This window comes from Phyllobates terribilis, unplaced genomic scaffold, assembly GCF_046119375.1.
Source record: "Phyllobates terribilis strain yellow unplaced genomic scaffold, ASM4611937v1 Scaffold_7__3_contigs__length_470593459, whole genome shotgun sequence".
NCBI lineage: Eukaryota > Metazoa > Chordata > Amphibia > Anura > Dendrobatidae > Phyllobates > Phyllobates terribilis.
In genome coordinates this window covers 452,950,076-452,965,351 of record NW_027362767.1, presented here as the reverse complement: position 1 = coordinate 452,965,351, position 15,276 = coordinate 452,950,076, and the positions used below count along the sequence as shown (strand labels likewise).

Below are 15,276 nucleotides of genomic sequence, written 5' to 3'. Positions count from 1 at the left end.
CCAAGAATCATTGTCCACCACCTTTAAAAGACTGCAAACCGCGTTTGAAAACCGCACTGAAACAGATCTCCGGATGAGGTTCTACCATTGTGTCCAAAAGCCTGAGGACAGTATCCGGGACTATGCCTGGCGCTTACAGGAGGCCCTGCGGTCCCTGAAACAGGTTAGTCCAGCCAGCATCCATGATGAAAATAAAATGCTGACGGAACAGTTCATCCGGTGGTTAAAGTCCCAGGAAGAGAGCAGAACCGTACGGTGGTGGGCCTTAGACCATCCAGATGCCACCTTTGACACTCTTAAGGACATGGCTATAAAGGGCCTGCAGCCCCTGGAAACCACAGACACTGCTATCCAGCGTTACCAGGGTGGGGCCACCCCAGTGCCTGCAGCCCCCACCGCTCCTTCACTAACTGCCGAAACAAGGATGCAAACAGTGCCCCCTAGCGAGCTGGACAGCTTACTCTCTGAAGTGCGCCAGCTAAGCAAAGCCCTGGCCACTGTCATGAGCACCCTGCAGCTACAGACGGCGCCTGAGCTGGAAGGAAGGATCCTGCTAGCCGACAGCCCTGAGGATGTCCCCTGGATGAGAAGAAGAAGGAGGACAACACCACCCCGGAGGAGGACAACGCCGCCCCGTGGGAGGACCAGAGATCAACGGCACCCTCCAGAGGACTTCATCTGCTACAGCTGCCAGAAAGCAGGCCACACCACGCGAAACTCTCCTTTAAACGAGGAAACCCTGGGGCCGAGGGCCGACACCCAGGAGTAGACCAACCAGGCCCATCAAACTGGTACCGCCAGTTCAAGGGAGGAAGACCTTTCCTGTCCATTGTGCTGGACAGCATCGCGACCCCTGCCCTGCTGGACACAGGATCTCAGGTAACCATCATGCCTGATGTCCTCTACAAAAGGTTCTGGTCCACAGACGAACTGAGCCCGCCAGCTCCAAACCTTTCCGTGTATGCCTCCAATGGCCTCCCCCTTAACCTAGTCGGGGTTAAGGATGTGGCAGTAAAGGTGGGAAGAGTGGAACTGAAGGACCAGGGACTAATTGTAGTAGAGACTAATCCTGATGATACAGAATTGTATATGGTACTTGGCACAAATATTGTTAGTAACTGTTTGGGAGAAGTGTTGTTCTTGCTCCAACAGATGGCTGACACCGCCAGACCAGGGCAGAGGAGGGCGCTCCCGAAAGAGATTGGAGCCCTCCTGTACCAGCAACAGGTAAAGCTAACAGGTGGTGAGATTGGTAATGTACGGGTGACAGACCCGATGCCCATTGTGATTCCCTCAATGTGTGTAGATTACAGACAAGTAAATCGCATTACACATAAAGATGCATACCCTTTACCACTGGCTCCCTTAAAGTCTGCAAATTACTTCTCCACCCTTGACCTCACTAGTGGATACTGGCAAGTAGCTGTTGCTGAGGAGGATCAGGAGAAGACGGCCTTTACCACCCCAATGGGACTCTGCGAGTTCAATAGTATGCCGTTTGGACTCTGCAACGCCCCTGGAACGTTCCAGAGGTTGATGGAATGCTGCCTGGGACACCGCAACTTCGAGACTGTACTACTATACCTGGATGACGTAATAGTGTACTCTAAAACGTACGAGGACCACTTGAAGCACCTGGCAGAGATATTTGAATCACTGTCCCGGTATGGGATGAAGCTGAAACCCTCCAAGTGCCACCTGCTCAAGAGAAAGGTACAGTACCTGGGGCACATCATTAGTCCAGAGGGAGTAGCACCAGACCCGGAGAAGGTCACTGCCATCCAGAAACGGCCGGAGCCAAAGAGCCTCAAGGAGGTACGTCAGTTCCTGGGACTCGTCAGGTATTACCGGAGGTTTGTGAAGGACTACACTAAGAAAGCGGCGCCTCTGCCAGACCTCCTGGTAGGACAGTCCCCCAGAGGCAGGAATCCCCTGTTCCAGTGGGGTACAGAGCAAGCTGAATCCTTTAAGGTGATAAAGGAGATCCTGACCGGCGAAGAGATCCTAGGCTACCCTGACTACAGCCAACCATTCCTGCTTTACACTGATGCCAGCAACGAAGGATTAGGAGCTGTACTGAGTAAGGAGCAGAATGGCAAAGAAAAGGTGATCGCCTACGCAAGCAGGAAGCTCCGCCCGACCGAGAGGAACCCGGAGAACTATAGCAGCTTCAAGTTGGAGTTCCTGGCCCTGGTCTGGGCCATCACCGAGCGGTTCAAGCACTACCTAGCCTCCAGTAAGTTCACTGCCTACACAGACAATAACCCATTGACTCATCTAGAAACAGCCAAGTTAGGAGCCATTGAGCAACGATGGATGGCTCGGCTGTCAAACTACCAGTTCACTATTAAGTACCGGGCGGGCCGCAAGAACGCCAACGCCGATGCCCTGTCCAGGATGCCTCACCAGTCGGACACTGAAGAAGAAGTGGATGACTTGGAAGAGATTGAGCTACCTGCCTTTCACTGTAATGGACTGGTCCACGAGCAACGAGCCTCCAGGAGGCATCGCGGTAAGACGCTAAACCCTTTGCCTCACCACAGCTGCAAAGAGACCCAGGACAGCGACCCGGTTGTCAGCCATATCAAGGAACTGATAACCCAGGAAGGTTCCTCCCTGGAGAAGGAAGCGTCTCTACAAGCCAAGCAACTGTGGAGTGAGATGAGCCGGCTGTTCATCTATAGACAGAAGCTGTGCCAAAGGTACGTCAACCCAAGAACCCATGAGTTGGTGTGGCAGATCGTAGTACCCAAGACGGACATCCAGATGGTGTTGGAGGCCTACCACGATCAGGCGGGGCACTTTGGCTGGAAGAAGCTGGAGACCCTGCTGAAAGGTCGGTTTTACTGGTTGGAATGCTGAGCTCTATAGAGAGATGGTGCCGAGACTGTGGACCCTGTAGTCTCAGAAGAAAAGACTACAGCAGCCAGAAGGCACCCCTGCAACCTATCAAGACAACTCGACCCCTGGAGATCATGGCCCTGGATCATGTCAAGCTATCACCCAGCAGGTCAGGATATTCCTATGCCCTGACCATGGTGGATCACTACTCCCGGTTCCTGGTGGTCGCCCCCATCAATAACCTGACGGCAGAAACTGCGGCAAAGACATTTCAGGCGTACTTCTGCAGGCCCCATGGATACCCGCAGCAGGTGCTGACAGACCAAGGATCTGCCTTCGAAGCCGAACTGTTCAAGGAGTTCTGCAATCTGTACGGGTGTAAAAAGATCAGGACTACACCGTACCACCCCCAAACCAGCGGTCTCTGTGAAAAGATGAATAACATCATCATCGACTTGCTGAAGACCATACCACTAGAGGAGAGAAATCAGTGGTCAGACCTACTACCTTACCTGGTAGATCTATACAACCACATACCTGTGAGTTCCACCAATTGTACTCCAGCATATCTCATGCGAGCAAGACCCGGGAAGTTGCCCATGGACCTGGAGCTTGGTGTAGTAGAACCAGAAGCAGATATGTCCACTGAGGACTGGGACACGACCAGACAGAAGTAGTACAGAAGAGTTCAGTCCTGTGTCAAAGACAGTCTCACTCGGGTGAGTGACAAGCAGAAAGCCCACTACAATAAAACCTGGAGAAGTCGTGTTAAAAAGAAAAAGGAGAAACCATAAGCTTGATGACCAGTGGGAGAGAGAACCCTACACTGTGTTAAACTCAAGGTTTAATAACAGGAAGACCTGTTTAATTACTAAGGACGGAGGAAGAACTATTGCAACAGTATCCAGGGACCATCTGAAGTTGTGTGCAGGTCTGCTAAAACCCCAGGAGGAAGTGCCTCTCACTATACCGGAGGAGCATAAAGAAGCAGTAATACGCACTGAATTAAGAGATTTCCCTGCAGATTGGCCCCAACTAGGAGGAGCAGTAATCATACCTGTAATCACCTTCTACCCACAGCAAGAAGAATTCCAGGAAGAAGAATCCCCGGCTGGAGCAGAGCAAGAAGGCCCAGCTAATGGTATACTTGCCAGTCCTGCAGGGAGGTCAAGGCAGTCTTGTAGCCCCTCCACACCTAGTACTGACAGAATGGGAAGTAGTGCAAATACCAGTACCACACGCATTCCAGCACCACGCAGGTCCACACGTAGTACCAAAGGTCAGATCCCTGCCAGATATAGAGAATGAAGAAGGGCATTCTGATAGTATAAATAGTTACCCCTGGGGTATGTTATCATTGTAAAATTTTCATGTATTCATTTATTTATGTGTTTTTGCCTTGCAAATGGACAATTTCAGTGATACGGACACTTTGCTATTGTATCTAGTTACCCGTCAGGGTACATTCAGAACTCTGAGGCTGAGGACTGTGTCCAGCCCAAAAACTGCTTCTTGTAAATAATCGCACTCCCTGGAGTGCCCCCTTTAGGTGACCTCAGAAGAAAAACCTGTCTGGTGTGGCACTAACGGAGGTCCAACTCAGGATCTCCATGCCCGGCAGCCACCCCAGGGCCTACGTGGAGGGTTTGGGACAGGTCCCTCAAGCTACCAAGTACTCTACCCTGTGAGATGGACATCCTGTCTGGGAACCTCACCGCAAGAGACTTGGATTCTGGGGTTGCTTATCAAATTGTATATATCTATTTATTATTTATAATGTTTTCTTATGTAACGTTCAAGCAAGTGCCTCCCGTAAAGGGAAGAGTTATTATTGTTAACCTGTTTTTACAAAAATGCTTCAGTCCGGGAGTACTGCGTTTTACTAGGGGGGAATGTGGCGCCCTGCTGCGCTTGGTGCCACAGAACCCAGAAGGGTGCATGATTGGATTTCTCCACAAGGAGCCCTCACTACATTCAAACACCTCCACCTTCCACCTCATACCAGCAGAGGGAGCACTGATAGGGATATATAAAGGGAAGGTGGAGCCAGGCAGCTCAGTTCTTAGTTCAGTTTGCAGTGTGCTCAGATAGTGAGCAGCACACAGGCAGCTGTGAGAGGCAAGCTAGGCCTCCAGCAGCTCTGAAGCCAGACAGAGAGCGTGCCGACGCTCAGAGAGCAGTGAAGAAGCAGTACGCCAGCTGCCTTGTAGTGAAGGCCCCGAGCGTGGCCGACGGCGAGGAGAGAAGGAGTGATAAAGGGGGCAGAGGAGCATGCCAGGCTCACCCCAGTATATCTACCGGACACCGGGTCCGAGCCTACAAGAACCCTTCACACCCAGTAGGGTTAACCGGAATCCCAGGAGAACTACAAGTCCCTGGCAGACCTGAAGCTAGACTCACAGGACCAGGTACCACGAAGGCCCCGACGTCCAGGGAGAGTGGTCACCAACTGGAGGTCCTACTTCAGTGCAACAGGTTAAGAAAAAGCAAGACACATAAGCTAGGCACAGTTGCAGGCTGGCCAGGAGCTTACACAGAGTCAGACACGGAACAGGAGGCCTTATACCCGCTCACTGGGGAGAAGTCCAAAAGTGCGCCCTTCACCTAGAGTACCCTGGACCGTATCTAACAGCTGTACCAGTAAAGGTAACGAAGCAAAACCCCCTGTCTCTGTCCGTTACTCCGGTTGCGCTATCATTCCCTACCTGCACCACAACGCCCAGTGCACCCACCTCCATTCATTCTACACTGACCTGAGCCCTGCTCCACCCGTGGGGAGCCGCCCCATCAAAGCTGCCCCTAACATCGGCCTCAGCCGACTGCCGCAGCGCTGGTAACCTCTTACCGGGATCCACAGGTGGCGTCACGAACTTTTATTTTCATTTTTATTAAAACCCCTTTTTGGCGCACTGTCCGCCCTGGGCCAGCCACCGTGATATATATATATACTGCCCCAGTCAGTAAGGCCCCACCGGGAGCGAGACAGCTCCATCTAACACTCCCCATGGGAGGTTGTTCGTGCTGTGAGGCAGTGACCGGGATCGTATACGAGTGACGTTATATATCCCCCAGAATGTGTACAGAGACCTATTAAACCCATTGGAGTGCATTGCAGTCACACGCTCACCTCCGGCTGCAATGCAGGAATGAAGGTGAGCATTGACCTGGTCAGGCTATCTGGCTAAGGCAGATTAAGTAAAACCCGGCAGGGCCTTCATTTCTTGGAGGAGGTCACAGGAGGCAGTGGGGCGGCCTCCTCCTTCCAACCCGGGTTTTCCAGTGGCTCTTGCCACAGGTCCTTTAAAATCCCTGCACTAAGGATTAGTGTTGTTCAGTGTTGGGACCTGCTGGAGCACAGCAGGAAAGCTCAGCAGGATGGAGGGTGGCTGACCCCCCGCCTGGGAAGACCCTGCACCTGTCAGGCTCTGAGCGGCCCGGCGCGGCCGTTGCCCACGGCAACCGTTGTTTAAAGACTTGTGTTAACCCGGCTGCGAACCGGAGGACTGTCCTGTTTACCCGTGCGTTGCTGAATAAAGCTGTTTGTGTTGGACTTGCTTGGGTCACTGCCTCAGTTACTGCACAGTGTGAACACCGCCGCCTTACATTAGCTACAATACAATACAAGTACAGTAAAGTACACACGCACGGCACTAATTATATCTCACGAATATCTAATTTATACACCGATGGCTATTATTACAGGACCGTGCTGGTATCTGTCAGCTCTTTACCTCCGGCAGTTGTCACTTTTTTTTTTTTTTTTTTCCTGTCTCAGCTGTAATGTTTCTTGTCGAACACTTGGTGGTGATATTATCCCATCTATCAGAGATGATGCTATAACACAGGCTGACACCAGGGGGCAGCACTTCTCTACAATCTTCTTATGTCAAACACATTTTCTTGGTTTTACAAAATGTTTATTACTTTTTCAAAATTGGAAACAAAAGAGATAAAAATGTATCATTAGAATATTGATCATTACATTATTTTCCTGCACTTCTTCATACATCAGGCTGCAGGTTTGCCCCTAACCCTAGTTATCGAGTAGGAGGCGGACAGTCCCATGTAACCCGGAGACCTTACTGGACGGTTGCTGAGTCCTCACTGTGCGCCTTCATCTGATGGGTGTTGTAATCCTGAGCGAACCCTGCCACAGAACAAATAACCGATCCTGGACGCAGCAGAATAAACTTTGTATCAGTTTCTTCTTTGAGACTGAAATAATAAGTTTCTCTTGTTTCCACATAATGTGGAGCTTGTGGTCTGGGGTCTGTCATATGGGGTCTCTCCGTGGCTTCAGTATGAGGCCACTGGTGGGACATGACTGACCATTCTCTATGTTATAGAGCCCAGAGGACACGGGGAGAAGAACATACAAACTGGGTGCAGATCTTGTCCTGTGTCTGAGCCATGAGCGGGGGAGGAGGGAGATGAAGCTGCAGCTGAACCATGAGCGGGGGAGGAGGGAGAAGAAGCTGCAGCTGAACCATGAGCGGGGGAGGAGGGAGAAGAAGCTGCAGCTGAACCATGAGCGGGGGAGGAGGGAGATGAAGCTGCAGCTGAACCATGAGCGGGGGAGGAGGGAGAAGAAGCTGCAGCTGAACCATGAGCGGGGGAGGAGGGAGATGAAGCTGCAGCTGAACCATGAGCGGGGGAGGAGGGAGATGAAGCTGCAGCTGAACCATGAGCGGGGGAGGAGGGAGAAGAAGCTGCAGCTGAACCATGAGCGGGGGAGGAGGGAGAAGAAGCTGCAGCTGAACCATGAGCGGGGGAGGAGGGAGATGAAGCTGCAGCTGAACCATGAGCGGGGGAGGAGGGAGATGAAGCTGCAGCTGAACCATGAGCGGGGGAGGAGGGAGAAGAAGCTGCAGCTGAACCATGAGCGGGGGAGGAGGGAGAAGAAGCTGCAGCTGAACCATGAGCGGGGGAGGAGGGAGAAGAAGCTGCAGCTGAACCATGAGCGGGGGAGGAGGGAGATGAAGCTGCAGCTGAACCATGAGCGGGGGAGGAGGGAGATGAAGCTGCAGCTGAACCATGAGCGGGGGAGGAGGGAGAAGAAGCTGCAGCTGAACCATGAGCGGGGCAGGAGGGAGATGAAGCTGCAGCTGAACCATGAGCGGGGGAGGAGGGAGATGAAGCTGCAGCTGAACCATGAGCGGGGGAGGAGGGAGAAGAAGCTGCAGCTGAACCATGAGCGGGGCAGGAGGGGGATGAAGCTGCAGCTGAACCATGAGCGGGGGAGGAGGGAGAAGAAGCTGCAGCTGAACCATGAGCGGGGGAGGAGGGAGATGAAGCTGCAGCTGAACCATGAGCGGGGGAGGAGGGAGATGAAGCTGCAGCTGAACCATGAGCGGGGGAGGAGGGAGAAGAAGCTGCAGCTGAACCATGAGCGGGGGAGGAGGGAGAAGAAGCTGCAGCTGAACCATGAGCGGGGGAGGAGGGAGAAGAAGCTGCAGCTGAACCATGAGCGGGGCAGGAGGGAGATGAAGCTGCAGCTGAACCATGAGCGGGGGAGGAGGGAGATGAAGCTGCAGCTGAACCATGAGCGGGGGAGGTGGGAGAAGAAGCTGCAGCTGAACCATGAGCGGGGGAGGAGGGAGATGAAGCTGCAGCTGAACAATGAGCGGGGGAGGAGGGAGATGAAGCTGCAGCTGAACCATGAGCGGGGGAGGAGGGAGATGAAGCTGCAGCTGAACCATGAGCGGGGGAGGAGGGAGATGAAGCTGCAGCTGAACCATGAGCGGGGAAGGAGGGAGAAGAAGCTGCAGCTGAACCATGAGCGGGGGAGGAGGGAGAAGAAGCTGCAGCTGAACCATGAGCGGGGGAGGAGGGAGAAGAAGCTGCAGCTGAACCATGAGCGGGGCAGGAGGGAGATGAAGCTGCAGCTGAACCATGAGCGGGGGAGGAGGGAGATGAAGCTGCAGCTGAACCATGAGCGGGGGAGGAGGGAGATGAAGCTGCAGCTGAACCATGAGCGGGGGAGGAGGGAGATGAAGCTGCAGCTGAACCATGAGCGGGGGAGGAGGGAGATGAAGCTGCAGCTGAACCATGAGCGGGGGAGGAGGGAGATGAAGCTGCAGCTGAACCATGAGCGGGGGAGGAGGGAGATGAAGCTGCAGCTGAACCATGAGCGGGGGAGGAGGGAGATGAAGCTGCAGCTGAACCATGAGCGGGGGAGGAGGGAGAAGAAGCTGCAGCTGAACCATGAGCGGGGGAGGAGGGAGATGAAGCTGCAGCTGAACAATGAGCGGGGGAGGAGGGAGATGAAGCTGCAGCTGAACCATGATCGGGGGAGGAGGGAGATGAAGCTGCAGCTGAACCATGAGCGGGGGAGGAGGGAGATGAAGCTGCAGCTGAACCATGAGCGGGGGAGGAGGGAGAAGAAGCTGCAGCTGAACCATGAGCGGGGGAGGAGGGAGAAGAAGCTGCAGCTGAACCATGAGCGGGGGAGGAGGGAGAAGAAGCTGCAGCTGAACCATGAGCGGGGCAGGAGGGAGATGAAGCTGCAGCTGAACCATGAGCGGGGGAGGAGGGAGATGAAGCTGCAGCTGAACCATGAGCGGGGGAGGAGGGAGATGAAGCTGCAGCTGAACCATGAGCGGGGGAGGAGGGAGATGAAGCTGCAGCTGAACCATGAGTGGGGGAGGAGGGAGATGAAGCTGCAGCTGAACCATGAGCGGGGGAGGAGGGAGATGAAGCTGCAGCTGAACCATGAGCGGGGGAGGAGGGAGATGAAGCTGCAGCTGAACCATGAGCGGGGGAGGAGGGAGATGAAGCTACAGCTGAACCATGAGCGGGGGAGGAGGGAGATGAAGCTGCAGCTGAACCATGAGCGGGGGAGGAGGGAGATGAAGCTGCAGCTGAACCATGAGTGGGGGAGGAGGGAGATGAAGCTGCAGCTGAACCATGAGCGGGGGAGGAGGGAGATGAAGCTGCAGCTGAACCATGAGCGGGGGAGGAGGGAGATGAAGCTGCAGCTGAACCATGAGCGGGGGAGGAGGGAGATGAAGCTGCAGCTGAACCATGAGCGGGGGAGGAGGGAGATGAAGCTGCAGCTGAACCATGAGCGGGGGAGGAGGGAGATGAAGCTGCAGCTGAACCATGAGCGGGGGAGGAGGGAGATGAAGCTGCAGCTGAACCATGAGCGGGGGAGGAGGGAGATGAAGCTGCAGCTGAACCATGAGCGGGGGAGGAGGGAGAAGAAGCTGCAGCTGAACCATGAGCGGGGGAGGAGGGAGAAGAAGCTGCAGCTGAACCATGAGCGGGGGAGGAGGGAGATGAAGCTGCAGCTGAACCATGAGCGGGGGAGGAGGGAGAAGAAGCTGCAGCTGAACCATGAGCGGGGGAGGAGGGAGATGAAGCTGCAGCTGAACCATGAGCGGGGGAGGAGGGAGAAGAAGCTGCAGCTGAACCATGAGCGGGGGAGGAGGGAGAAGAAGCTGCAGCTGAACCATGAGCGGGGGAGGAGGGAGATGAAGCTGCAGCTGAACCATGATCGGGGGAGGAGGGAGATGAAGCTGCAGCTGAACCATGAGCGGGGGAGGAGGGAGAAGAAGCTGCAGCTGAACCATGAGCGGGGGAGGAGGGAGAAGAAGCTGCAGCTGAACCATGAGCGGGGGAGGAGGGAGAAGAAGCTGCAGCTGAACCATGAGCGGGGGAGGAGGGAGATGAAGCTGCAGCTGAACCATGAGCGGGGGAGGAGGGAGATGAAGCTGCAGCTGAACCATGAGCGGGGGAGGAGGGAGAAGAAGCTGCAGCTGAACCATGAGCGGGGCAGGAGGGAGATGAAGCTGCAGCTGAACCATGAGCGGGGGAGGAGGGAGATGAAGCTGCAGCTGAACCATGAGCGGGGGAGGAGGGAGAAGAAGCTGCAGCTGAACCATGAGCGGGGCAGGAGGGAGATGAAGCTGCAGCTGAACCATGAGCGGGGGAGGAGGGAGAAGAAGCTGCAGCTGAACCATGAGCGGGGGAGGAGGGAGATGAAGCTGCAGCTGAACCATGAGCGGGGGAGGAGGGAGATGAAGCTGCAGCTGAACCATGAGCGGGGGAGGAGGGAGAAGAAGCTGCAGCTGAACCATGAGCGGGGGAGGAGGGAGAAGAAGCTGCAGCTGAACCATGAGCGGGGGAGGAGGGAGAAGAAGCTGCAGCTGAACCATGAGCGGGGCAGGAGGGAGATGAAGCTGCAGTTGAACCATGAGCGGGGGAGGAGGGAGATGAAGCTGCAGCTGAACCATGAGCGGGGGAGGAGGGAGAAGAAGCTGCAGCTGAACCATGAGCGGGGGAGGAGGGAGATGAAGCTGCAGCTGAACAATGAGCGGGGGAGGAGGGAGATGAAGCTGCAGCTGAACCATGAGCGGGGGAGGAGGGAGATGAAGCTGCAGCTGAACCATGAGCGGGGGAGGAGGGAGATGAAGCTGCAGCTGAACCATGAGCGGGGAAGGAGGGAGAAGAAGCTGCAGCTGAACCATGAGCGGGGGAGGAGGGAGAAGAAGCTGCAGCTGAACCATGAGCGGGGGAGGAGGGAGAAGAAGCTGCAGCTGAACCATGAGCGGGGCAGGAGGGAGATGAAGCTGCAGCTGAACCATGAGCGGGGGAGGAGGGAGATGAAGCTGCAGCTGAACCATGAGCGGGGGAGGAGGGAGATGAAGCTGCAGCTGAACCATGAGCGGGGGAGGAGGGAGATGAAGCTGCAGCTGAACCATGAGCGGGGGAGGAGGGAGATGAAGCTGCAGCTGAACCATGAGCGGGGGAGGAGGGAGATGAAGCTGCAGCTGAACCATGAGCGGGGGAGGAGGGAGATGAAGCTGCAGCTGAACCATGAGCGGGGGAGGAGGGAGATGAAGCTGCAGCTGAACCATGAGCGGGGGAGGAGGGAGAAGAAGCTGCAGCTGAACCATGAGCGGGGGAGGAGGGAGATGAAGCTGCAGCTGAACAATGAGCGGGGGAGGAGGGAGATGAAGCTGCAGCTGAACCATGATCGGGGGAGGAGGGAGATGAAGCTGCAGCTGAACCATGAGCGGGGGAGGAGGGAGATGAAGCTGCAGCTGAACCATGAGCGGGGGAGGAGGGAGAAGAAGCTGCAGCTGAACCATGAGCGGGGGAGGAGGGAGAAGAAGCTGCAGCTGAACCATGAGCGGGGGAGGAGGGAGAAGAAGCTGCAGCTGAACCATGAGCGGGGCAGGAGGGAGATGAAGCTGCAGCTGAACCATGAGCGGGGGAGGAGGGAGATGAAGCTGCAGCTGAACCATGAGCGGGGGAGGAGGGAGATGAAGCTGCAGCTGAACCATGAGCGGGGGAGGAGGGAGATGAAGCTGCAGCTGAACCATGAGTGGGGGAGGAGGGAGATGAAGCTGCAGCTGAACCATGAGCGGGGGAGGAGGGAGATGAAGCTGCAGCTGAACCATGAGCGGGGGAGGAGGGAGATGAAGCTGCAGCTGAACCATGAGCGGGGGAGGAGGGAGATGAAGCTGCAGCTGAACCATGAGCGGGGGAGGAGGGAGATGAAGCTGCAGCTGAACCATGAGTGGGGGAGGAGGGAGATGAAGCTGCAGCTGAACCATGAGCGGGGGAGGAGGGAGATGAAACTGCAGCTTGTCTCTTTCTCTGCGTCCTATCTAATGGTCTCAGCTCCAGCATCGCAACGGGGACCATCCATGAAGAAAGAAATGTGCATTTGCTCAAAGGTAGAAAAGACTGAAGCTGAATCCGCCTCTTGTCCTGCTGACACATGTGCAATACTGGTTACAGGGGCGGCTCTGACACACTGTAACGAACCCTGCAGCTGTGCGAACTGGGTGAAATCAAGAATGTTCAACGGCAGAGATCTTAAAGATGTGCTCAGAAGTATGTGCACCCCTTCCGAGATATTGAGCTTGGGCATTTCAGCTGTGCCCATCTTAAAGAGGGGCAAAGAGTCAAACTGGCGGCCATAGACAGATGATGATAGCACAGATCGTACTGAAGAACTCGGGCCATGCCATACGAAGCCCCCGGGGACCGGAGGTGCCACTAAAATGCTCCATCGGCCCAGACAAGTGACATCGTCTGAAGAGAAGCCTGCAGGGGATTGATGGGGGAGCGCTCAATGCCAGGCGTCACCCCTAAAGCTGAGGATGCTCGTCTCTGGAGCGCTGGACCCCTCACTATCTGACGGCCGAAGTCTGATGATGGATGAATATGGGCTTAGTTGATGAGAACGCTCCCTAATATGTACAGTCCCTACTGTAAAATGTGGAGGAGGGGTAATGGTGTCGGCAGCTTTTTTACAGGTCGGCCCCTGTTTTTCCGGTGACGAGTGAATGTTGCCGCATAGAAAGACCTTTTACACAATTGTTGCTTTTTAGTAACAGTTTGGGCGGCTATTTCCTATTTCAGTGTGACTGTGCCCATGGCGTCAGGGGCGGACATATCATTGGTGCAACCAGGGCTGCTTCACAGGGGCCCAAGAGGTCTGGGGGCCACAACCACCCCCAAAGCAGGAGGAATTGTACATTATGATGAGTTATTGGACTGCAGAGGCCCATATACTGTTCTTACACAGGGGTCTCATACGTCTGTGTCCCCTACTGCATGGGGTGAGTGCAGACGGCGAGTCCGAACCCGCTCTCCAGCATCAACGTCTGACCCCAAAAAACCCTCACACACCCCGAAATCTTACAGAATCGTTCCCAGAAGAGCGGAGCTATTATATCTGAAGAGGAGCGACTCCAGATTAATGTCTATGGATGTAGATGAGGACAGAGAAGCCCCCGGAGGTGGATGTGGGGGGCACATACTTTTCTCCATATTAATATCTATGGATGTAGATGAGGACAGAGAAGCCCCCGGAGGTGGATGTGGGGGGCACATACTTTCCTCCATATTAATGTCTATGGATGTCGATGAGGACAGAGAAGCCCCCGGAGGTGGATGTGGGGGGCACATACTTTTCTCCATATTAATGTTTATTGATGTAGATGAGGACAGAGAAGCCCCCGGAGGTGGATGTGGGGGGCACATACTTTTCTCCATATTAATGTCTATGGATGTAGATGAGGACAGAGAAGCCCCCGGAGGTGGATGTGGGGGGCACATACTTTTCTCCATATTAATGTCTATGGATGTCGATGAGGACAGAGAAGCCCCCGGAGGTGGATGTGGGGGGCACATACTTTTCTCCATATTAATGTCTATGGATGCAGATGAGGACAGAGAAGCCCCCGTAGATTGATGTGGGGGGCACATACTTTCCTCCATATTAATGTCTATGGATGTAGATGACGACAGAGAAGCCCCCGGAGGTGGATGTGGGGGGCACATACTTTCTCCATATTAATGTCTATGGATGTAGATGAGGACAGAGAAGCCCCCGGAGGTGGATGTGGGGGGCACATACTTTCCTCTATATTAATGTCTATGGATGTACATGAGGACAGAGAAGCCCCCGGAGGTGGATGTGGGGGGCACATACTTTCCTCCATATTAATGTCTATGGATGTAGATGAGGACAGAGAAGCCCCCAGAGGTGGATGTGGGGGGCACATACTTTTCTCCATATTAATGTCTATGGATGTAGATGAGGACAGAGAAGCCCCTGAAGGTGGATGTGGGGGGCACATACTTTTCTCTATATTAATGTGTATGGATGTAGATGAGGACAGAGAACCCCCCGGAGGTGGATGTGGGGGGCACATACTTTTCTCCATATTAATGTCTATGGATGTAGATGAGGACAGAGAAGCCCCCGGAGGTGGAAGTGGGGGGCACATACTTTTCTCCATATTAATGTCTATGGATGTAGATGAGGACAGAGAAGCCCCTGGAGGTGGATGTGGGGGGCACATACTTTTCTCCATATTAATGTTTATTGATGTAGATGAGGACAGAGAAGCCCCCGGAGGTGGATGTGGGGGGCACATACCTTTCTCCATATTAATGTCTATGGATGTAGATGAGGACAGAGAAGCCCCAGGAGGTGGATGTGGGGGGCACATACTTTTCTCCATATTAATGTCTATGGATGTAGATGAGGACAGAGAAGCCCCTGGAGGTGGATGTGGGGGGCACATACTTTTCTCCATATTAATGTCTATGGATGTCGATGAGGACAGAGAAGCCCCCGGAGGTGGATGTGGGGGGCACATACTTTTCTCCATATTAATGTCTATGGATGTCGATGAGGACAGAGAAGCCCCCGGAGGTGGATGTGGGGGGCACATACTTTTCTCCATATTAATGTCTATGGATGTAGATGAGGACAGAGAAGCCCCAGGAGGTGGATGTGGGGGGCACATACTTTCCTCCATATTAATGTCTATGGATGTCGATGAGGACAGAGAAGCCCCCGGAGGTGGATGTGGGGGGCACATACTTTCTCCATATTAATGTTTATTGATGTAGATGAGGACAGAGAAGCCCCCGGAGGTGGATGTGGGGGGCACATACTTTCTCCATATT

General features: G+C 54.4%; 1 protein-coding gene across 1 annotated transcript in view; it reads left to right on the top strand.

Annotated features, from left to right (window-relative positions):
- LOC141155611 (SCAN domain-containing protein 3-like) overlaps positions 1 to 6,622 on the top strand; it is a 40,724-nt gene extending 34,102 nt beyond the window's left edge. The window contains exon 2 of the mRNA XM_073642479.1: positions 6,617 to 6,622. Within this exon, the coding sequence (XP_073498580.1) occupies positions 6,617 to 6,622 (6 nt within the window). The remainder of the gene's footprint in view (positions 1 to 6,616) is intronic.
- The last annotated feature ends 8,654 nt before the right edge of the window (positions 6,623 to 15,276 follow it).